Genomic DNA, 25,222 nt, shown 5'->3' with positions numbered 1-25,222 from the left:
ATGAGGGTTCCCTTTGCTCCACACCCTCTCTAGCACTTACTGTTTGTAGACTTTTGGATGATGGCCATTCTGGCTGGTGTAAGGTGGTACCTCATAGTGGTTTTGATTTGCATTTCTCTAAATAATGAGTGATGTTGAACATGTTTTCATGTGTTTTTTGGCCATCTGTATGTCTTCTTTGGAGAACTGTCTGTTTAGATCTTCTGCCCATTTTTGATGGGGTTGTTTTTTTGGTATTGAGCAGTCGGAGGTGTTTATAAATTTTGGAGATTAACCCCTTGTCAATCATTCACTTGCAAAGATTTTCTCCCATTCTGTGGGTTGTCTTTTCATTTTGTTTAGGGTTTCTTTTGCTGTGCATAAACTTTTATGTTTAATTAAGTCCCACTTGTTATTTTTGTTTTTACTGTCATGACTCTAAGAGGTGATCTGAGAAGATGTTGCTGTCGTTTATGTCAGAGAGTTTGGCCTATGTTTTCCGCTAAGAGTTTTATAGTGTCTGGTCTTATATCTAGGTTTTTTTTTTTTTTTTTTTTTTTTGTCTTTTTGCCATTTTTTTGGGCCACTCCCGTGGCATATGGAGGTTCCCAGGCTAGGGGTCGAATGGAGCTATAGCCACCAGCCTACGCCAGAGCCACAGCAATGCGGGATCTGAGCCGAGTCTGCAACCTACACCACAGCTCATGGCAATGCTGGATCCTTAACCCACTGAGCAAGGCCAGGGATCAAACCCACAACCTCATGGTTCCTAGTTGGATTTGTTAACCACTGAGCCACGACAGGAATTCCTGGTCTTATATCTAGGTCTTTAATCCATTTGGAGTTTATTTTTGTGTATGGTGTTAGGGAATGTTCTGATTTCATTCTTTTACGTGTGGCTGTCCAGTTTTCCCAGCACCACTTATTGAATAGGTTGTCTTTTCTTCATTGTATGTTCTTGCCTCCTTTGTCATAGATTAGTTGCTGTAGGCATGTGGGTTTAATTCTGGGCTTTCTATCCTGTTCCACTGATCTATATTTCTGCTTTGTGCCAGTACCATATGGTTTTGATGATTGTTGCTTTGTAGTATAGTCTGAAGTCCAGGATCCTGATTCCTCCAGCTCCGTTTTTCTTTTTCAGGATGTCTTTGGCTCTTCTGGGTCTTTTGCGCTTCCAAACAAATGTTCAAATATTTTGTTTGAGTTCTGTGAAAAATGTCCTTGGTAGTTTGATAGGGATTGCATTGAATCTGTAGATTGCCTTAGGTAGTATAGTCATTTTGATAATATTAACTCTTCCAATACCAAAGCATGGTATATCTTTCCATCTATTTGTGTCATCTTTGATTTCTTTCATCAGTGTCTCATAGTGTTCAGAATACAGGTCTTTTGTTTCTTTAGGTAGGTTTACTGCTAGGTATTTTATTCTTTTGGATGTGATGGTAAGTGGGATTGCTTCCCTAATTTCTCTTTCTGCTCTTTCATTGTTAGTGTATAGAAATGCTGTCGATTTCTGTGTATTGATTTTGCATCCTGCGACTTTGCCAAATTCATGGATGGGCTCTAACAGTTTTCTGGTAGAGTCTTAGATTCTCTAGGTATGTATCATGTCATCTGCAAATAGGAATAGTTTTACTTCTTCCTTTCCAATTTGGATTCCTTTTATTTCTTTTACTTCTCTGATTGCTGTGGCCAGGACTTCCAAAACTATGTTGAAGAGTAGTGGTGAGAGCGGACATCCTTGTCTTGTTCCTGATCTCAGTGGGAATTCTTTCAGCTTTTCACCATTGAGAATGATGTTCGCTGTGGGGTTGTCATATATGGCCTTTATTATGTTGAGGTAGGTTCCTCTATGCCCACTTTCTGAAGGGTTTTTAATCAGAAATGGGTGTTGGATTTTGTCAAAGGCTTTTTCTGCGTCTATTGAGAGGATCGTATATATGGTTTTTATTCTTCAGTTTGTTAATGTGGTGTATCACTCTGATGGATTTGTGTATATTGAAGAACCCTTGCATCCCTGGGATAAATCCCACTTGATCATGATGTACAGCCCTTTTAATGTATTGTTGGATGCGGTTTGCTAGTATTTTGCTGAAGATTTTCACATCTGTGATTCGACATGGGCATAAGACCAGGATCATTTGGTAACTTCCATCTGTGTCTTTCTTGTTCCCACTCACAGCTAGACCCCTGGTATATATTGAGTGTTTCTATACATATTTTAACTCTCTATTTGTATATTTATTTCTACCAATCCATTTATTTCTGTTTGATTATGTATTTATCCTTTACCTGATTCCTCAGCAAAATTGAGATGGTCAAGTTACCTATATGTAAAATCACCTTCTTGAGCTGAGTGGGAAAAGACTTTGTTTAACTGTTCACATAACGTCTTGATTCAAGAAATTGAGAAGCAGTGTTTACTTGATGTTTTCATTCTCTGTGACTCTGTGAGAATATTCTCCTCCTTAACTAAAGCATTGGGTTATACATTTACCTGAGCTGTGTCAACAGTGCTGCTGCCTACGATCCTTTTAACAACACAAATGGAGTAGGGTGTGGGGACTCTTGCTTGGGCCACTTCTTCACGCCTAGCACTATGGACAAGTTAGTGTTGACAGTCCAATGAAGCCCAACTAAGAAATAGCTGAATATACGTTATGCCCATGTCCTCAGTACAATGGTCTTACAAGCCCAGTGGCATCCAGTTGAGATGTATCTATGGGGCCATAATAACAGTAACAATAATAATAATAAGTAGTAGTAATTCATATGGAGGCTAATCATTAACTCTAAGCCTTGAGATTAGAGCAGCAATCAACTGTGAGTTCCTAATCTGTGTTTTTTATTTTTTTTACAGGGCATTTCCACATCACTAGGTATATTGGCAGATATCTTTGTTTCCATGAGCAAGAAAGATTATGAAAAGTTTAAAAACAATCCTGAAATTAACTTGGTAATTGTCACTTATCAAAATCATGGTGCAGCGTGGTATCACCTACAAAACTGTAACACTTTTTTTCTTTTTATGACCGAATGTGCAGCATATGGAAGTTCCTGGGCTAGGGGTCGAATCAGAGCTACACTGTGGCCTATGCTACAGACATGGCAACAGGGAATTAAGCTGCATATGTGACCTACATCACAGCTTTCAGCAATGCCAGATCCTTAACCCACTGAATGAAGCCAGGAATTGAAGCCACATCCTCACAGAGACTACACTGGGTCTTTAACCCAATGAGCCACAATGGGAACTCCTGCCAGTGTTATTTTTGATGCTTAATTAATTCTCTCTCCAGGAATCAGAGAGCACAGTGTTTCCTCTGTTTGAGTAAAGTAGGAACTAGGGACAGTTCCTCCAGTGTCCTGTTTAACTTTACTATCCCAGCACCTACCACAGACCAGACTTATAGAGGGTACTGAAAAAAGTGACTGATGTAGGAGTGAATGAATAAATGAAATCAAATTGATAAATGCTTTGAACCCCATGATTTCCTTCAAATTATCACAAAATTCAATTTTCACACTTGGGCTCTCTCAGTGACCAAGTAAAGGTGTAACATTTTAAAACTTTAATTACCATCTGTTCAAATCAGAGCATCAGTCACCTGTCCAGGCCTTATCTATAATAATAATGATTATGAATATTTACATATTGCCTTATGACTCCAAAAGTGTGTATATAGATGTATATGATCCACATATATCACATCTACTACCTATGATGTAGATAGAGCAAAATGTATCACTCCCATTTTAAAGAAAAATAAACTAAGGTCCAGAGAAACTAAGTGACCTCTGCAGTTTGTACAATGAGTGAGCAAGAGAACTGGAAGCAGAAGCCAGGTCTCTCAGCAGTCCAGCGCCTTTGTACAGACATTGACTGCTCTCCTGACTGTACTGCAATTTGAGATTTTTAATAGTATCAATATTGCCTTTTTTAAAAATACCAAAGCAACAGTAGTAACTGTACTTAATTAGTGCAGCATAAGAGCACATCTAGCTTGCTGCTGGCAATCTGAATCTTAGCAAAATACTGCTTTTGCTGTCAGACAAACCAAACACAGGAAAAGGTTAAGTCCCTTGTTCAGTGAAATTGCCTCTGATGATGTTTAACATTGCAAACTGTCCTTCCACCCCGAACCTCCTTGACCCCTTCCTACCTTATTTTTCTCTGGAACACTTACCACCATCTCAGATACTATCCATTTTACATGTTTTGTGTATTGAATGATCTTCTCCCCTCAGCAGAAAACAAGCTCTTTGTAGGTTCACTGTGTGCTCTCTTCTTCATGGCTAGAACAGTGGCTGGCCCTTGGAGATACTCAGTGCATATTTCTAGAATGAATGACTCTTAATTGCTGTGAAATCATATATTAAAGGGTTCTTTGCCATGAAAAATGCAAAAATCATCGGTGAACCTGACTGCAAAATGTACAGAGTTCTGTGAACAAAGAGCTGCACAATCCTAAAAAAAAAAAAAAAACCTTATGTGAATAGCTTTGCATAGGCAGGTATTGTGAATGTTTGCACATGCTAGACTTCCTCTGTGGAAAGAGTGGGAATGGATGGTGTGGGGGAAAGGACATTTCAGTGCCCTGGGGTCTTTTGACCCACTTGCTCTTTGTTGGCACTGTTCAGAATAGTTGTGATGAGGCACAGGGCATCCCTCAGAATCTTGAAGAAAAGCAAAGGAATTTTCAAGCCTGCTTTGGCTAATGGAGAAATAATTGTCATCAGTACACTTGGCCTCCTGTTTTCTCACAGGGCTTGCTGAAGGAGTCTGACCACCATTTGCTGTCAGCCGCGGAAGCCTGCAAGCTGGCTGCTGCCTTCACTTCTTACACGCCACTCTTCGTGCTCACAGCTATGGTAAACAGAGTGCAGCCCTCGCTGCTCCTCTGCCCGGGGATAGACCTAACCAGTGGGAGGGAAGGATGCAACCTTAAAATAGATTTGTGTATCTTAGGTAATTGTGATCAGACTTCACGTATGGAAAGGTTTTGCCAGTCAGATTGGGGACATCCTGGTGGGAGCTAAGTTCATGCAGCTGGAGGATATGATACCTGCTCTAGAAGAACGGTTCCCAAGCACAAAAGAATTACCTAAAACCTGTTCAAACTGTATATTCCTGGGCTCTACCTTAGATTCATAAAATCCCTGGGATTCGTACCCAGAAATCTTCCATTATGAAATACTGCCCAGGTGATTCACATGTACAGAGGGGTTTGGAAGCCACTAATGTTTTGACTGTTAGTGCATAAACGATGTGTTTGTATGTAGTAAAATTATCAGATCCACATCCCATGTTTGCTAAAAACTAACAGTAGCAACAACAAATCTTACCATCTTTGATCAAAAAGTGTCAGGGCTGCAGTAGGATGGTAGCTAAAACTAATTCTTACCCCTTCATGCAACCAGTTGCATATATCATAGTCCCTTCTCTTGAGTCATCAAAAAGACCTCAGGTCCTTGACTCAATGTGTATTTTTTTTTTTTTTAGAATGCCCATGGAACACGCTTATTTTTTAAAATGATATTCCTAATGTCCTCCAGGAATGAAATGTTTTTTCTGATTCACCTCTAGCTTCTAATTTAGTGTCTGATTTTGCGTTTGGTATTTTCCCCAGAATATTCGTGGCACATGCCTGTTGTCCTATAGTAGTTCTAATGACTGTCCTCCAGGAATGAAAAATTTGTATCTGTGTGAAGCCAAAGAAGCCTTTGAAATTGGTCTCCTCACCAAGAAATGTGATGAACCAGTTACTGGAAAACAGGAACTCCATAGTTTTCTCAAAGCTGCTTTCGGTCTCACCACAGTGCACCAAAGACTTTATGGGGAGAAGGAGACGGTCCTTGCAGCCAGTCAGCTCTGTAGTGAAGCGATGGGAAAGCTGTACACTTTCAGTACTTCCTCCAAAAGTCAGGAAAGAGAAGCTGTCTCTCAGGAAATCATGTCTGTTATCAGCCGGGTGAAGGAACATTTACAAGTTCAAAGCTTCTTTAAGTTAGACGATAAGTCTTATGTTCCAGAGGGTTTCAAGTGTGGGTTGGAGAAACTCATCATGCATGGACAAATAGATTTCCAAAAACTTCTTGAAACCTATTCACAGCACCACACTTCGGTGTGTGAAATATTTGAAAGCACTTGTGGATACAACAAAAATAAACAGAAAGATACCAAAACAGGAGTCTGTATCACCGATCTAAAAACAGAAACAAAAAACATAGATACTGTGAGTATTATTGAAGACAAACCACATTCCAAAAAAGGCATGGTAGTATCTTCCTCCCAAATGGCTAAGAGTGGTCTGGAGAAACTCAGGAGGGTAGGAAAGAGGAACTGGGCCCATTCTGATGCATTTCGAGTCTCTTTGGATGAAGATGCAGAGACTGAGGCCGAGTCACCAGACCACAGTCATGGAGCGGGAGCTATCTTGAACAAGTCTCTGAGTGACAGCCAGAGCTCCAGTTCTTGGAGCAAGTTATCAGCATTTAGTTCATCTACAAGCTGGGAAGAATTGAATTATCATGGTGATGATAGGTCAGCCAAAAGAGAGACGAGCAAGAAAGAGCATCTTGTGGACACTCGGTGTTCTACTGCCCTGTCGGAAGAGCTAGAGATTGATGAGGAAAGCAGAGCTGTACATCCATTGTCTTCAGAGCTCCAGGGTCTCTCTCTCCAGGTGTCCAAGGATGACAGTTCTCAAAGCCAACTCCACAAAGACATACCCTTGACAACCTTTTCTCCTCGTAACACAACAGGCCCATTGTTGGTCTCCGGAGGAGGGTTGTTAAAAGGAGCTCCAGAAAGTATTCAGAAAGTCAAAACTATGGGGTCTGGAAACACTTCTGCTCATCCCAGACCCTCATTTGGTTCTGCTTCTTGGTCTTCTGTCTCTGGTTGGCCCAAGGATATGGCCACATATCCTTCGATCCAAGAAGAAGAAACCTTTGAAATAATTGATAAGTTTCCAGAAATTGGCTGTGATGCCAAAAATAGGCATGAAGAAGAGAAGAGAGAGGAAATCAAAGAAGACACAGGCCCTGCATTTAACATAGCCTGTGCTGGGTTGACCCAGAAGGAGAAACGGCAGAAAGAACAGAAGACATGCCTGTAGACTTCCACATGGCCATGGATGATTCTTTGGGCAAACGTTTCATGATAACACATAATTCGTTTGCCCCTCATTGCCCTGTTCAAAATCCTGACTCAAGAAAAAGCAGTCATTCAGTCAAAGAGTGGGACATTGACCCTGATGCCTCCACAGTCGATGAGGAGAGCCAACAGCTGGACATCAAGGACGTTCACACCACTAGCACATGGGGCTCTCATAGACCATGTGCTTTGGGGCAGCTGTGTGGCCAGGAGGCCGAGAGCCCCAGTTCCTCGGGAAGCTGTAACATTTTCACCCCTGTCCTCATCAAGGACTGCACTACCACAGAGGAAGCAGATGAACCTGGAAAGCTGCTAAACTGCAGCCAGAGCTCCAGCTCATCCTTGGCATGGTGGTCGAAATCACCTGCAATTTCCAGTGGTTCTTCTGAGGGTGAAAACCCATGGTCCTTTCTGAATTCCAGTGGAAGTTCTTTTGTTTCATTACCAGGAATGATGAGGCAGGAGATCCTTGAGGCTCGCACCCTGAAGCCTGATGACTTTGAAAAACTCTTGGCAGGGGTGAGGCATGATTGGCTGTTCCAGAGGCTGGAGAATACTGGAGTTTTTAAGTCTAGTCAACTCCACGGAGCACAAAGTAAGTACATTTCAGTACACATCTCTGTATGTTGGGGCCCTCTGCAGCTCTTGTTATACAGATCACTTAAAGCTCATGAAAGATCTAGCACCTTGATATGCTTGTGAATATATAGAGAAATGGTAGATCAGGAGCCTCCTTTACTCTTTGTGTGATGGACTCTAAAGTTTGCAGAGAATAGAGGCTCACTCAAGCCACCTCATGCGTTGGGTCAGGTTTGCTCTAAAGACACACCAGGCAGTAAAGGAGAATCTTACAGGACTCAGGAGCAGTCATCAGTGAGGATTTAAAACAGCTCCGGGAACAGACTTTGTGGTTGCCAAAGGGGAGGGGGAGGGAGTGGGATAGACTGGGAGTGGGGTTAGTAGATGCAAACTATTGCATTTGGAGTGGATGAGCAATGAGATCCTGCTCTATAGCATAGGGAACTATATCTGGTCACTTGTGATGGAACACGATGAAGGATAATGTAACAAAAATAATGTGTGTGTGTGTGTGTATATATATGGCTGGGTTACTTTGCTGTACAGCAGAAATTTACAGAAATTGTAAATCTACTATCATTTAAAAAATTAAAATCTTGGAGTTCCCATCATGGCACAGTGGTTAACGAATCCGACTAGGAACCATGAGGTTGCGGGTTCGATCCCTGGCCTTGCTCAATGGGTTAAGGATCCGGCATTGCCGTGAGCTGTGGTGTGGGTCCCAGATGCGGCTCGGATCCCACGTTGCTGTGGCTCTGGCATAGGCTGGTGGCTACAGCTCCGATTTGACCCCTAGCCTGGGAACCTCCATATGCCTCAGAAGCGGCCCTAGAAAAGGCAAAAAGACAAAAAAAATTAAAATCTTTTAAAAAAAAAAGCTCCAGATGCTACATAAATGCAGCATCTATCTTCTTATTACCTACCCACTGACTTTTCTCTATTATTCTCATTCAGATCCTTGTGGGATAGAGTTTGACCCAGTTGCACATCCTTCCAGTGGGCAGAGATTTTCATGCCAGTGGTTTCTTGCTAGCCAAGGGATTGATCAGGTGCCCACTGTTGCAATGAGCAGCTGTCCCTGCTTAAGGAACAGTCCAAGGTCTCTTCCCATAGCAGGGAGTCTGGGCTGGGGCCACTCATAAGTCAGCGTGTCTAACACGGTTTAGAAGTGACGGAGAAGCTGGATGGGAGTTCCCGTTGTGGCGCAGTGACAACAAATCTGCTAGGAACCATGAAGTTGCAGTTTCAGTCCCTGGCCTTGCTCAGTGGGTTAAGGATCCGGCATTGCTGTGAACTGTGGTGTAGGTCACAGATGCAGCTCAGATCCTGTGTTGCTGTGAGTGTGCCATATAGGCCAGCAGCTGTAGCTCCAATTCAACCCCTAGCCTGGGAACCTCCATATGCCCAGGTGCCACCCTAAAAAGCAAAAAAAAAAAAAAAAAAAAAAAAAAAAAGGTTGGAGAAGCTGGAAAGAAGACCAAAAATATATTCTCTTAGCCCAGAGGATCACATTATAATACCCTCCACAGTACTGAAGAATTACTTGAATGAGAAAAAAACTATTTCAAAAAAAATGCATTTCAGAGGAAACAAACTGTGGATTGCTAAATGCTGTATACTAAATTAGTAGTTCTCACCACTGGTACCACATGAGAATCCCTTGAGGGGCATTTTAGCTTTCGAAAACTTCCAGTGCCTCACCCCAGAGATTCCAGTCTGATGGGTCTGTGGTGTGGATCCAGGCATTCATATTTTTAAGAGCTCTCCAGTGACTTGGGTAAAGCCAACGTTAAGAACTTCTGCTCCAGAGCACTTCAATGTTTTGCCTGCCACCGACAGATCAGGTTGTTGCCAAAGGAAGCACACTTTCTAATACTATGAGGGTTTCCCTCCTTACCGTGAGATTGTGCAGTTTCACAATCACGTTTCTGAGAGTTAGGTAGCTCTTTATTGTCTTTGTGTGTCAATTTATGGGCGAAAAAAACACATCGGAGGAAGCAAGGCCCAAAGTTGTAGAAACTGACCAAGTTATGCATTCTCTCCTTGCTTCTGCCATCAGTTCACTGCTCTTTCTACTTGTGTGTGCAAGCAATTCCCCTTCCATTTCCTTCCCCAGCTTCTCTGATTGAGTCACCCAACCCTGATCACCATGACCCCCAACCCCTGTCATCTCCCTCCCCTGAACCCAGACCTGTGGGTTTATCTCACTTTAAGTATTTTCTCTCCCAAGTCTCCTAACAGGACTCGTAACAGACTCACAACGTAGGCACTTGTTATCACAACCTAGACACAGGTGGTCCTCATTCACTTCATTTTAACTTGGATCCCAAAATGTTTCCCCGTGAGGGTTCATGTTGGTCTTCCTCCTAAAAAGAAGAGATGCTTTCTTGCTAGCACTGGTCTTCCTTTCTTTAAGGTAGGAGCAACCCTTATCTTTTCCTCTTATCTTTTCCTGTTTCATTTGAGTTCACATCTTTGTACAGTAACTGTATTTTCTCAGTAATTCTTGGACTTTCCCAACTTAAAATATGTAAGAGAAAAATAGAATTTGCTTTCATGTGTAATCTAGGATCCCTGGAGTTGCCAGGAATCTCTAGGGTAAAATTATTCAATTTCTTTCTATCTGTGTAATCAGACATACGTCACAGCCTCTATTGTTTGAGGTTCCCCAGATAATTAGAAGATGCACATACATATCCCTTATTCCAAGATGGTCTCTGGGGTTTTGCTGTTTAAAAAGCCCTTTTATTTTCCATTACTTTCATACAGAAGCCCTGGCTTTAATATCTTGCCATCAAAAAGAAGAGATTTTGTGAACCAAAGGCTGTTCTTCACTGTGATTTCTCAAGATTTGTCTTTTTCTTGTACTTGAGTAACCTTTCAGTAAAAAGTCATAGAAGAGGATAAAATTTGAGAAAATACATTAAAAAGTTGAAGATTTCAAATGAGCTGGATTGGGAACTGTGTTACTTCAATTTTATGCTTAAATTGTAAGATCTTTTTGAAAAATAATATTCATCTTCTTTTTCCAGATGCTCTTTTGTTAAAATATTCCAAGAAATCTGGACTGTGGACAGCCCAGGAAACTGTGGTGTATTTGGGGGATTATCTGAATGTGAAGAAGAAAGGCAGACAAAGAAATGCATTTTGGGTTCATCATCTTCACCAAGAAGAAACTCTGGGGAGGTATTGCTTAAAAGTATCTATTTTACTCATGTAAAATGGGCTAATTTTCCCCTTCTGTGAAGTACTATAAGATTTTGAAAGGCTGGGAAAAAATGGCTAAAAAGTTTATTTTCAGAATTCAACTCCTTTTTCCTCCTCATTAGTTAATTCATAACAGTTACCCACATCACCTCAGCCATTGGACTGGATTTGTTTGTTTGCTTGGCCACACTCACAGCATGTGGAATTTCCCAGGCCAGGGAACAAACCTACACCAACAGTAACAACACTGGGTCCTCAACCCACTGAGCCACAAGGGAACTCCTAGACTGAGTGTTTTATATACATGATTTTCAACCCACCAGGGAGCATCAATACAGATAAGAAAAATAGACTTCTTGGCCACACGACAAGCCAGAGAGTCTTAAACATTCTCATTAAAAATGCCGGCCAAAAAAAAGGCTAAACTGGCGTTCCTGTCGTGGCTCAATGGTTAATGAACCACTAGCATCCATGAGGATGCAGGTTCAATCCCTGGCCTTGCTCAGTGGATTAAGGGTCCGGCATTGCCGTGAGCTGTGGTGTAGGTTGCAGACACGGCTCAGATCCCACATTGTTGTGGCTGTGGCGTAGGCTGGCGGCGGTAGCTCCATTTACTAGCCTGGGAACTTCCACGTGCCGCAGGTGCAGCCCTAAAATGAGAAAGGAGGAAAAAAAAAAAGGCTAAACTATGACAGCCACACTTTGGAATAAATGGGCAAGCCTGTAAAAAGGCAGAAAAATCTGAGGCCAGGGATGAAGCATATCCAGGATGTGAGTGAATACTGAATTCTTAAGACACCTTCCATAAAAGTTTTAGGCCGGGGAGGGGTAAGGAAGCAGCCAGTGACAAAACTGGAAGAGAATGAGTTTAGATTAGAGACCATCGATATAAAGCATGGACTCAGGAATGGCTACATCCTCAAAAAAGGTTACTTTAAAAAAAAAAAAAATCTCACTCCACTGAGGCAAATAACCTGGAAAGTTTTTTGTTGGGCCTTGATTTCTGATGACCACTTTAAGCAAAAACTCACCAGAAAATTAGTGATCATAAGTGGTTCTCATTGGGTTTAAGGCCTAATTTTACACCATATGTGTATTTTATTTTATTTCATTTTATTTTTTAAGGACCGTACCCATGGCATATGGAGGTTCCCAGGCTAGGGATCTAATCAGAGCTGTAGCTGCCAGCCTGTGCCACAGCCACAGCAACTCCAGATCCAAGCCGCGTCTGCAACCTACACCACAGCTCATAGCAATGCCAGATCCTTAACCCACTGAGCGAGGCCATGGATCGAACCCGCAACCTCATGGTTCCTAGTCAGATTCGTTTCTGCTGCACCACAACGGGAACTCCCATATGTGTATTTTAAAGGGCCTACAAGGCAAGATTTTTAATTTAAAGTAGACCTTGTTCTTGTTCCAAAAAAATGTAAGTAATAAAAAGGACGAGGAAAAAGAGAGAAATTGGGTAACTCTTAAATAGTCGAAGTACATTTCTTGAAAATGTTGTTGATAATAATAATAGTAAACGTAAATTTCTTACTCTGCGACAAGCCCTATTTTAAGTCATTTATGTAGTAATTTAATTAATCCTTACAAAACCCTATGAGGTAGATATTATTATTATCCCCATTTTACAGATGAGGGAACTGAAACCAAGAGATGTTAAGAAACCTCCCCCGCTTCACACATCAAAGTGGTGGAGCCAGGGGTTATGGGTATAATTGTGTCCCCCACCCCAAATTCAAGTTGAAGTTATAACCCCAAGCACCTCAGACCGTGATCTTTAGAAATGGAGTCATTGCAGAATTAATTAAGAAGAGATCATATTGGAGTAAGGTAAGCCCATAATCCACTATGACTGGTATCTTTATGAAAAGAGGAAATTTGGAGATAGACACACACACAAGATGCATGTGAAAATTGTCGTTAATGCTGCCACAAAGCAGGAACTATCAGAAGCTAGGAGAGAAGCCTGGAAAAGACCCTTCCTAGTGCCTTCAAAGAGAGCATCGCTCTGCTGACACCTTCATCTCAGACTTAGAGACTCTAGAACTGTGAGGGAATCTGTTTCTCTTGTTTAAGCCACCTAGTTTGTGGCACTTTGTTATCATTGTTCTAAGCAATTAAGACACCAGGATATATCATCGGAGGATCTGAGATGGGCAATAAAAGAGAGAAGAAGAGACAAGGAAGATGGAGTGAAAAGGTCCAACATACACCTGATCAGAAAAAGATAACAGAGCAAATAGAAAAGAATTAACTGTTTCAATAGATAATTTCTGACAGTTTTTCAGAACTGCCAAAATACATTCATCTTCAAATACAAGAATCACAATGAATCCCAAGTAGAATAAAAAGGGGCAGAAAAAAGAAACTAGAAGGAAAGAAAAAGGAAGCAAAGAAAGAAGGCAGACAGGCAACATAAGTCTACTTCCAGTATGTGACAAACTTCAGAACACCAAGGACAAAGAAACAGTCTTAAAAGCAAAAAAAAGAGAGAGTTTACTGCTAACAAATCTTTACTAAAGAAGAATGATCCCCTCAAAAATGGTCTAAGATACCAGAAGGAATGGGTCTCTGTTCCCAGACTGATGCTTCTCTATGTTGGGCTGGAGGTCCTTTGGCCGAATGTTCAGGAAATGCTCCAGTGCCAGCATCACAGAGTTTGCCCACAGTTCTAAGCCTGTCCAAAGCCTCTGCAGGCGCAGAGGTGTCTCCATACCAGAAATGCCTGAAGCACTAGCAGAATGCCCCTGTTATGACAACCCCCCCTCTGCAGGCTGCCTTCTGTTGCCATGTGTGCTGCTCTGCAGCCTCCACCATCAGATTGCCTTTCTGATTCTCAGGAAACCGAACGGCCAAAACTGCAGCCAGCTTGGATTCTGTTATCACTTTGGACTCAGAAATTTCTGGAGAGAGGTGTTCCCAGGTGGCACCGCAAGTTCAGGATCCAGCATTGTCGCTGCTCTGGCTCAGGTCACTGCTGTGGCATGGGTTCAGTCCCTGGCCCTGGAATTTCTGCATGCTGTAGGTGCAGCCAGAAAGGAAAAAAAAAGTAACTTCTACAGAGAATTGACTCTGGTTGAAGTCTATGACTCTAATAATTCCCTTTGATTTTTGGTGGTCATTCTGGATGTGTGAATCACTCAGAAATTCACCCCAGTTTATAGCAAACATAAATACAGTAAAACGTAGTACTTGCTGTTTCACTCCTTTCAACATAATCATTTACTATCTGTGTCCTCTGTCTCTAGCTATACATAAGCTGTTGAACTGTACAAATCATGTCTCTCACTTTCTTTAAAACAATCAGAACCAGCACAATGTTGTGCGTATAATAGGTGCCAAAATTTGAAAACAAATTTAGTAGAGATGAAGTAATCATAAAAGGAAGGGATAGAGGAAGGCTTCAGATTGATAATTGACCTGTATAAGGTCATGCTGCAGTTGGTAAAAGATCTAGTTCCAGAATCATGCACTTTCCAGTATCCGAGCTGGTTCCCTTAACTTACCAAAGAAGTCTGGTGAACTGCTACGTAAAGTGGACATTTTCCCTTTATAACAGTATCATCCTGAGTCAGTATGTTAGGATTCTCCAGAAAAATAGAACCAGTAGGATGTATGTACATATAACCAGAGATTTATTATTAAGAATTAACTCGCATAATTATGGAGGCTGACAAGTCTCAGCATCTGCAGCTGGCAAGCTGGAGACCCAAGAGAGCTGATGGTGTTGTTCTCATCCAAAGGCCGGCAGGCTTCAAGACCCAGGAGGAGATGATGTTTCAGCTCAAGTCCAAAAGCAGGAAAAAAACCAATGTCCCAGCTCAAAGGCAGTCAGGCAAGAAAAATTCTTTACTTGAAAGAAGTTCAGCCTTTTGTTCCATTTGGCCCTTCAACTGATTGCACAAGACTCACCCACACTAGGGAGGGAGATCTGCTCTACTCAGTCCATTAGTTTAAATATTGAACACATCCAGACACATGCCCACAGAAACACCCAGAATAATGTTCGACCAAATATCTGGGTACCCTGTGGCCAAATCAAAATGACACATAAAGGGGATCCGAGCCGAGTCTATGACCTATACCACAGCTCACGGCACCACGGGATTCTTGGCCCACTGAGCAAGGCCAGGGATTGAACCTGCATCCTCATGAATCCTCGTCAGGTTTGTTAACCACTGAGCCAAGAAGGAACTCCCTGTCACTGAAATATTTATTCTCAAATATTTCACATTTGTTTTTCTGTATTTACTGACACCTAACTCCAAGAAACATTTAAGAGTTATACTCATGGAGACGGGATTAAGACCAATGATCACTGAAGAAATCAAAGAGGAATTAAAAAATACCTAGAAGCAAATGACAACAAAGATACGACACTCCAAAACCTACAGGATGCAGCAAAAGCCATTCTAAGAGGAAAGTTTATAGCAACACAAGCCACCTCAGGAAATAAGAAAAAGCTCAAATAAACAAGCCAACTTTACATCTAAAGCAGCTCGAGAGAGAACAGACAAGACCTAAAGTTAGTAGAAGGAAAGAAATCATAAAGATCAGAGCAGAAATCAATGAAATAGAAACAAAGAAAACCATAGAAAAGCTCAATGAAACGAAAAGCTGGTTCTTTGAAAAGATCAACAAAATTGATAACCCCCTAGCCAGACTTATCAAGCAAAAAAGAGAGAGGACTCAAATCAATAAAATTAGAAATGAAGAAGGAGAAGTAACAACGACATCACAGAAATACAAAGGATCATAAGAGACTACTATTGCAACTATATGCCAATAAAATGGAAAACCTAGAAGAAATGGATAAATTCTTAGAAAAATACAATCTTCCAAGACTAAACCAAGAAGAAACAGAAAAGATGAATGGACCAATCACAAGAACTGAAATTGAAACTATGATTAAAAAACTTCCAACAAACAAAAGTCCAGGACCAGATGGCTTCACAGGTGAATTCTATCAAACATTTAGAGAAGAGCTAACACCTCTCCTTCTGAAACTATTTCAAAAGATTGCAGAGAAGGGATACTCCAAAGCTCATTCTATGAGGCCACCATCACCCTGGTACTAAAACCAGACAAAGATTCCACAAAAAAAGAAAATTACAGACCAATTTCACTGATGAACATCGATGCAAAAATCCTCAACAAAATACTAGCAAACCGCATCCAACAATACATTAAAAGGACTGTACATCATGATCAAGTGAGATTTATCCCAGGGATGCAAGAGTTCTTCAATATACACAAATCCGTCAGTGTGATACACCACGTTAACAAACTGAAGAATAAAAACCATATGATCCTCTCAATAGATGCGGAAAAAGCCTTTGACAAAATCCAACACCCATTTCTGATTAAAAACCCTTCAGAAAGTGGGCATAACAGGAAGCTACCTCAACATGATAAAGGCCATATACGACAACCCCACAGCGAACATCATTCTCAATGGTGAAAAGCTGAAAGAATTCCCACTGAGATCAGGAACAAGACAAGGATGTATGCTCTTGCCACTACTCTTCAACATAGTTTTGGAAGTCCTGGCCACAGCCGTCAGAGAAGTAAAAGAAATAAAAGGAATCCAAATTGGAAAGGAAGAAGTAAAACTATTCCTATTTGCAGATGACATGATACTATACCTAGAGAATTCTAAAGACTCTACCAGAAAACTGTTAGAGCTCATCCACGAATTTGGCAAAGTTGCAGATACAAAATAATACACAGAAATCAACAGCATTTCTATACACTAACAATGAAAGAGCAGAAAGAGAAATTAGGGAAGCAATCCCACTTACCATCACATCCAAAAGAATAAAATACCTAGGAGTAAACCTACCTAAAGCGACAAAAGACCTGTATTCTGAAAACTATAAGCCACTGATGAAAGAAATCAAAGATGACACAAATAGATGGAAAGATATACCATGCTTTGGTATTGGAAGAGTTAATATTATCAAAATGACTATACTACCTAAGGCAATCTACAGATTCAATGCAATCCCTATCAAATTACCAAGGACATTTTTCACAGAACTCAAACAAAGTATTTGAACATTTGTTAAGCGCAAAAGACCCAGAAGAGCCAAAGACATCCTGAAAAAGAAAAACGGAGCTGGAGGAATCAGGCTCCTGGACTTCAGACTATACTACAAAGCAACAATCATCAAAACCATATGGTACTGGCACAAAGCAGAAATATAGATCAGTGGAACAGGATAGAAAGCCCAGAATTAAACCCACGTGCCTACAGCCAACTAATCTATGACAAAGGAGGCAAGAACATATAATGAAGAAAGGACAGCTTGTTCAATAAGTGGTGCTGGGAAAACTGGACAGCCACATGGAAAAGAATGAAATCAGAATACTCCCTAACACCATACACAAAAATAAACTCCAAATGGATTAAAGACCTAGATATAAGACCAGACACTATAAAGCTCTTAGAGGAAAACATAGGCCAAACACTCTCTGACATAAATGACAGCAACATCTTCTCAGATCCACCTCTCAGAGCATGACAACAAAAACAAAAATAAATAAATGGGACCTAATCAAACTTCAAAGTTTCTGCACAGCAAAAGAAACCCTAAACAAAATGAAAAGACAGCCCACAGAATGGGAGAAAATCTTTGCAAGGGATTCATCTCCAAAATTTATAAACACCTTCTACAGCTCCATACCAAAAAAACAAACAACCCCATCACAAAATGGGCAGAAGATCTAAACAGACAGTTCTCCAAAGAAGACATACAGATGGCCAAAAAAACACATGAAAACATGTTCAACATCACTCATTATTTAGAGAAATGCAAATCAAAACCACTCTGAGGTACCACCTTACACCAGCCAGAATGGCCATCATCCAAAAGTCTACAAACAATAAGTGCTAGAGAGGGTGTGAAGCAAAGGGAACCCTCATACACTGGTGGTGGGATTGTAAATGGGTGCAACCACTGTGGAAAACAGTGTGGAGATGCCTCAGAAAACTAAACATAGAACTACCATTTAATCCAGCAATCCCACTCCTGGGCATCTATCCAGAGAAATCCATGACTTGCAAAGACACATGTACTCGATGTTCATTGTAGCACTATTTACAATAGCCAGGACATGGAAACAACCTAAATGTCCATCGACAGAGGAGTAGATCAAGAAGATGTGGTATATATACACAATGGATATTACTTAGCCATTAAAAGAACGAAATACCAGCATTTTTTGCAACATGGATGGACCTAGAAACGATCATGCTAAGTGAAGTCAGCCATACAATGAGACACCAACATCAAATGTTTTCACTGACATATGGAATCTGAAAAAGGACACAATGAACTTCTTTGGAGAACAGATACTGACCACAGACATTGAAAAACTTATGGTCTCTGGAGGAGACAGTTTGGGGGGTGGGGGATGTGCTTGGACTGTGGGATAGAAATCCTGTGAAATCAGATTGTTATGATCATTATACAACTACAGATGTGATAAATTCATTTGAGTAATTAAAAAAATGACACATAAATTAACCTTCAGTCAGCTAGAATGAATAGTGTTCCATTGTTCAGGTGACTGTTACAAAATTATTTGAGTCGCAAGATAAGATAATTAATGCTGTCTACGACAGAGAAAGGGTAACATCTTTCAAGCATTTTTGCACCTCACTCTATAGTAGCGTCACTTTGCATTTCTTTGTGTGGCTTTCTCCATTCTTAGGTATGTTGGGAAAGAATATAAGGAGCAGAAGGGGCTCTGGCACCACTTCATCGATGTGGAGAGGCAGATGACAGCACAGCACTATGTGACAGAATTTAACAAGAGACTTTATGAGCAAAAGATTCATACACAGATATTCTACATACCATCTACAATATTACTGGTAAGATTAAAGAAATCAAAGGTTTGATTAAATAGGTCCATAAATATATATTAGGTTAGTTTTCTATTGCCAACCTCCCATTCATCTACCTCCACCATCTTTCAGGTAAAATTCAATAAGCTTAGTTACCAGCCTCCTTCATCAGCTGCTTCTGCTTATAAGATATGTAGGAAATATGACCTCTGTACCCTGAAAGCATCATTTGGGTCCTCCAGGTCACACTTAGAAATCTATTGATCCCAGTATCTGGTTCCACAAGGTCAGGTTAGCATTTTTAGCATACTTTCCCTGTGTGTGTGGTCTTTGTACTTTTAGAGAGAGGGAAGGACCCTAAAGGTCATATCTAATATCAACTATTCTCTCAACATGATATATAGATCCTGGTTTATATCCATTGAACCCCACCCCACCCCTTGGAATCAACTGATAACTAAGCCGTAGCGTAAACACATTCAGTATGAAAAAAAAACAGTTAATTGTTTTTTTATCTTCAAATAATTCTAATTGTTAGAAAGTTGCCCAGGAGTTCCCATCGTGGCTCAGTGGTTAACAAATCCGACTAGGAACCATGAGGTTTCAGGTTCGATCCCTGGCCTCACTCAGTGGGTTAAGGATCCAACATTGACGTGAGCTGTGGTGTAGGTCTCAGTCGAGGCTTGGATTCCCACGTTGCTGTGGCTGTGGTGTAGGCTGGTGGCTATAGCTTTGATTAGACCCCTAGCCTGGGGACCTCCATATGCCATGGGTGCAGCCCTAGAAAGACAAAAAAAAAAAAAAAAAAAGAAAGAAAGTTGCCCCAAATTTGTCTTCTAATTTCTGCCTGGATTATAGCTCTGCCTTCTGGGATCATGAGACCCATCTGTCTTCACTAGGCTATCTATTTAAATATGTAAAGGCAACCATCCCCACTGACTTTTCTTTGGATTAAGAATATGCTGTTTCAACAAGAATTACTGCATAGCACAAGAAAATGTCCTCAAGATGGTGTAATAACCTATATGGGAAAAAAGAATGGATGTATTTATATGGATGACTGATTGACGTTACTGTACACCTGAAACTAATACAACATTGCAAGTCAACTATACATCAGTAAAGTTAAATTAAAAAAAAAAAAGAATACCTTGCTTTCCCAAAGATGTTGGATTTAGCTCATTCACACTTAAGAGATTTTTTTTTACTTTGGCCAGAGATATTTTTAGACTCATGTTTTATTACTTATTTAGTAATAGCTCTCTTCTATTTTTCACTTTCTTTATGTGAAGCACTATGCCGAGCATTTAACAAATGAACATTAACTCTAACCTTTGAAACAATTCTACAAAGTAGATCGTGTTGTATAGAAATGCTTAAGCTGATAATCCAGCCCAGAGTTCCAGTGCATAATCTACCCATGTGCCCTCATGGCCTAATTTTTATGTGCACACTTTAACTAAAAAAGAGTAAAAATTTTAGCTTCTATTATATGCCACATGCATGTTAAGCACTTTACATGCATCATCTTTTACAATCCACAGCAACGCAGGTTCTTAGCAGCATCTGCGACCTACACCGCATCCCAGACCCTTAACCCAGTGAGCGAGGCTGGGGATCGAACCCGTATCCTCATGGACACTATGTCAGGTTCTTAACCCACTGAACCACAATCCTTTTAATAGTCCTGTAAGGTAGCTATTATTACACCCACTTTACAACTAAGGAAACTGAAATCTAGAGAATTTACAAAGCTAAATGGCAAAGCCCAGGTTCAACACAAGATCTACTGATCTCAAAGCCCACAGCTTCACCATTATGTTATACCGTCTCCTGTTTCTGGTTTTTCAGATTTTAGAGGGCAAGACAATAAAAGGATGCATCAGTGTGGAACCTTACATACTGGGAGAATTTGTAAAGTTATCAAATAACACAAAAGTGGTGAAAACAGAGTACAAAGCCACAGAATATGGCTTGGCTTATGGCCACTTTTCTTATGAGTTTTCCAATCATAGAGATGTTGTGGTCGATTTACAAGGTATGTGAAACTCAAAATCACCTTTTATTTTTAGTATTATTTATACGTAAATGTGAGATTTTGTAATTGGTTCTACCAATCATTATTTAATAGATTGTTCAGTGCCTAGACTACTATTTAGAATTACTCAGTGTTGCTGTTAGGTAGCAAATGATGCCTGAAAAAAAATGTATAAAGCTTCTACAAGTGTCTAAGGTGTCAAATAATTAGTGAGAAGATTTGGCTCACATTCTATTGGGCTTAATTCTAGAGAAACCTTTTTTTAAATTTCATTCAAATAGATTTGATTGCATATTTTAATCTTTCCACACTTTCTTTCCGCCAGCCCTTTACCTTTATTTCAGGTGTGATATTGAGTTTCATAATTTGAATCATTAGGGAACAGAAAGTTGTGTGTACTTAAATCTGACTTCCTTTAAAATCTGTATTAACATTTTAATTTAAAAAATTTTTTTAAATTTTGTTTCAGTTTGTTTTAGTTATCGGAATTACTATCCATTATTCTATACTTCATTTAAATGATAAGTGAGTTTTATTATAATTATTTCTAGTAATGATTCTATGAGCATCCTCCAAGATCTTTTCTATCCCCCTTCCATGGCATTTATCATCTTTCATATTATAAATGATACTTATGCATATTGTTTATCAATCTGTCCCCTTCACAAGAATGTTACATCAATGAGTACAGAGATTTTTTTTTTTTGCTAGGCTGTTCACTGCTACATCTTCAGCGCCCAAAATAGTGCTTTGTACAGTATATACACTCAATAAATATTTGTTAAATGAACAGAGGAATACATAAATGAATAAGACATTAAAGAAACTTCTGAATCATGAAAAATATTGTTATTTAGTAATTATACTAAATGCATGTTATTGCTCTCTAATTCCTTGAAATTTGGTGATTTGGGTATATCATATTTGGCAAATTTAGCTACTCAATGTTCAGTTATTCTTTTTATTTTTTTTTTCTTTTTACAACCCCACCTGCAGCAAATGGAAGTTCCCAGGCTAGGGCTCGAATCAGAGCTGCAGCTGCTGGCCTGTGCCACAGCCATAGCACCACTGGATCCGAGCCCCATCTGCAACCTGTGTGCAGCTTGTGGCAATGCCAGATCCTTAGCCCACAGAGAGAAGTCAGGGATCAAACCTGCATCTTCATGGACATTATGTCAGGTTCTTAACCTGATGCACTGCAACGAGAACTCCCAATTCTTCTTCTTAAGCCAATAATTGGAATATGCAACACTGAATCCCTTAACAGAAATACAGTAATCATAAACCACAGGATGACCCAGTTCTTAAAGTGTATATATATAAAGCACTTTGCTTATATTTGCAGAGGATTTAATTCCCAGACATGTTGATTTCTTTTTTAGGCTGGGTGACTGGTAATGGAAAAGGTCTCATCTACCTCACAGATCCCCAGATTCACTCAGTTGATCAGAAAGATGTCACTACCAATTTTGGAAAGAGAGGAATATTTTACTTTTTTAATAACCAGCATGTGGAATGTAATGAAATATGCCATCGTCTTTCTTTGACAAGACCTTCAACTGAGAAGCCAAATAAGCCATAGACAATCTGGAGTGGTAAGGACGACTTAGTGCTGCCCACCAGTGCCAGGCACTCCTCTCCTTCCAGGCCCATGGATTACGGCACAGCCTGGTCCCGTCGGGTTTAGGTGGGGCTGGGACTGGTTCTGGCCAGTGATCTGTTGAGAGGAATTGATGAGTATCACTTTCAGGCCCATGTTCAGTTGCCAGTGTAACACCCTCCAGAGTCTCTTTCCTTCTGTGCAATTACCAGAAATACATCAAGAGACAGCTGCTCATCAGCATAAGTCCTACAATGAGGAAAACGTGGGAAAGAGACCCAACTGACCCATGATGAACACAAAGCACATATAAGACATAAACTTTTCTGGGTGAAACCATTTAGATTTTGGAGCGTTTTGTCACTATCCATCAAGACTGATACTATTGGTATTTTTTCTTACTGATTTAGGAGTTCTTCACATATATTAAAGAATTCAGACCTTTGTGATATGAGTTCCAGTGTGTGTTTTTTTTATCTTTTGACTTGTATGAAACCTTTTTCCATGCGGAATTTGTTTTATATAGTTGAATTCATCAGTTTTTATTTTATGGCTTCAAAGTTACATGTCACATGTGGCTTTTCCGTACTCTGGATTTCTTTATTTTTAATCCTCCTATATTTTCTTCTGGTGCATTCATACTTGGTAGAGATATGAGGAAAGAATGGTGCATTTTGATGGCCACCACAGACCATAGAGATCTGCTGCTTCCCCCAGAGACAGGAAGAAGGGCTGGAGATTGAGTTAATGACCGAGTGTGCCTACATAATGAAGCCTCCATAAAAATTCCGTAAGTACGGAGCTTGGAGAGCTTCTGGGATACTGAGTACATGGAGGTCCTGGGAGGGCGGCACCCCAAAAGAGGCCGTGGAAGCTCTGTATCGGTGCCTCTTCCCTCCCTTACCTTACCCTGTCTGGATGTTACTTCTGTCTGGATGCTCATCTCTATCCTTCATCGTAACCTCATATAACAAACTGATAACTGTCAGTATTTCCCTGAGTTCTGTGAGCCATTCTAGAATATTATCCAGGAGTTCCTGTCATGGCTCAGTGGTTAACGAATCTGACTAGCATCCATGAGAATGCAGGTTTGATTCCTTGCCTTGCTCAGTGGGTTAAGGATCCGGCATTGCCATGAGCTGTGGTGTAGGTCACAGACTCGGCTCAGATCCCAAGTGGCTGTGGCGCAGGCTGGCAGCTGTAGCTCCAATTCGACCCCTAGCCTGGGAACCTCCATATGCTGTGGGTGCAGTCCCAAAAAGCCAAAAAAAAAAAAAAAGTATTATCCAACCCAAGGAGGATCATGGGAACCATAATTTATAGCCATTCAGTCAGAAGCACAGGTGATAACATGGGACTTGGAATTGACATCTGAAGTAGGACCAGTCTTGTGTGACTGATCCCCTGATCTATGGGATCTGATCTTAATTGCAGGTAGATAGTGTCAGAATGGAATTGAATCATAGGACATCCAACTGGTGTCAGAGAATTGGCTGGTGGTGGGGGGGGAATATGACACATTTGGTATCAGAAATGTTGTGAGGGTGGTAGTAATATATATGAATCGAAAGACAGGTATTTTTTCCTGTAGACCATTGAGAAGAATTCTACCTAACAAATACAGAAGGAATGATAGAACTAGGAAATCATCATATTGCATCCCTTAATAAAACAATGGCCTTGGGCAAAAATCATAGATAGCTACTAAGACTACTAGGAGAATAGCTGATGGGGAAACTTTATATTGGAGGAATCAGGATAATGCTCCCTACACCTCAGTCATCACTAAAAGTGGGACAATAAATCAATAATAAAATAATATTTGGGGGAAAATTAGGGATTTTTAATGTATGCTAAATGTTAGATAAAGTTAACTATATGACACCTTTAAAAAATACTAAAGCCAAAAAAAAAAAAAAATGGAGGAGTATGTGAAAGAAGCTTGGCTCTTTATTGATAGTGTTGAAGCACAGAGATAGATACAAAGGGATTCATTATACTAGTCTTTCCCCTTTTGTATATGTTTTTAAATCTCCACAGGAAATTTTCTAAATTTAACGCCATACAAAGGGAAAAAATACCAAGAAGAATCCAAATAATTGGGTAGATAGAGATGATGAAGATAAAAACTTAAACTAATCAGAAATGAATATAAGGAGTGTTCAACAATGTAAAACCCTGCAGAAAAATCAAGAAGAAATAGAATCACGTATTGAGTGAGAGACTGAGGACAGTGAAAAGAGACTGCTGACAGCAAAAAGAAGCCATTAATTAGCAGAGTGACCTTTTGGATGTTGTAGAATAGGAATCAGCAAGCTATGGCCCATGGGCCAGACCAGGCCGCCATCTGGTTTTGTAAATAAAGTTTTACTGCAGCACAGCTACACTCATTCAGTTACGTATTATCCTGGGCCGACTTCGTGATGCAGTGGCAGAGTTGAACAGTTGTGTCAGAGACTGTGTGTCCTGCAAAGTAAAAAATATTTTCTATCTGGCTCTTTACCAGAAAGTTTGGCAGTCCTTGTTGTAGAAGATGAAATCCGAAAAAAAAAGGTCATGGTTGAATATATATAGTCCGTTGATTACATATTACAAAGAAATAAGGATATCTCTACCAACATAAAAGAGGCAAGAATGGGTGAAGAAATTGGAAGTTGAAGGTTATTAATAGAGAAAGAAGTTATTAGCATATGTCAGAACACATTTTTCTCTGTGAGGTCAACAAGCTGGGATACCTGCTAAGTGAGATGAGACTAGCAAAGTCAGAAATTTGAAAAAGAATAAAGGTCTTGGAACAAT

At 40.3% G+C, this 25,222-nt stretch overlaps 1 protein-coding gene across 1 annotated transcript in view; it reads left to right on the top strand.

Annotated features, from left to right (window-relative positions):
- ALPK1 (alpha kinase 1) overlaps positions 1 to 22,877 on the top strand; it is a 126,782-nt gene extending 103,905 nt beyond the window's left edge. Inside the window, 8 exon segments of the mRNA XM_003129245.6 lie at positions 2,840 to 2,935; positions 4,747 to 4,851; positions 5,610 to 7,035; positions 7,038 to 7,733; positions 10,750 to 10,903; positions 18,650 to 18,812; positions 20,637 to 20,823; positions 22,206 to 22,877. Coding sequence (XP_003129293.5) covers positions 2,840 to 2,935; positions 4,747 to 4,851; positions 5,610 to 7,035; positions 7,038 to 7,733; positions 10,750 to 10,903; positions 18,650 to 18,812; positions 20,637 to 20,823; positions 22,206 to 22,405 — 3,027 coding nt within the window. The 3' untranslated portion in view covers positions 22,406 to 22,877.

The sequence above is a fragment of the Sus scrofa genome, chromosome 8 (genome assembly GCF_000003025.6).
Source record: "Sus scrofa isolate TJ Tabasco breed Duroc chromosome 8, Sscrofa11.1, whole genome shotgun sequence".
NCBI classification, from domain to species: Eukaryota; Metazoa; Chordata; class Mammalia; order Artiodactyla; family Suidae; genus Sus; species Sus scrofa.
This window is presented reverse-complemented; position numbering and strand designations above follow the sequence as displayed.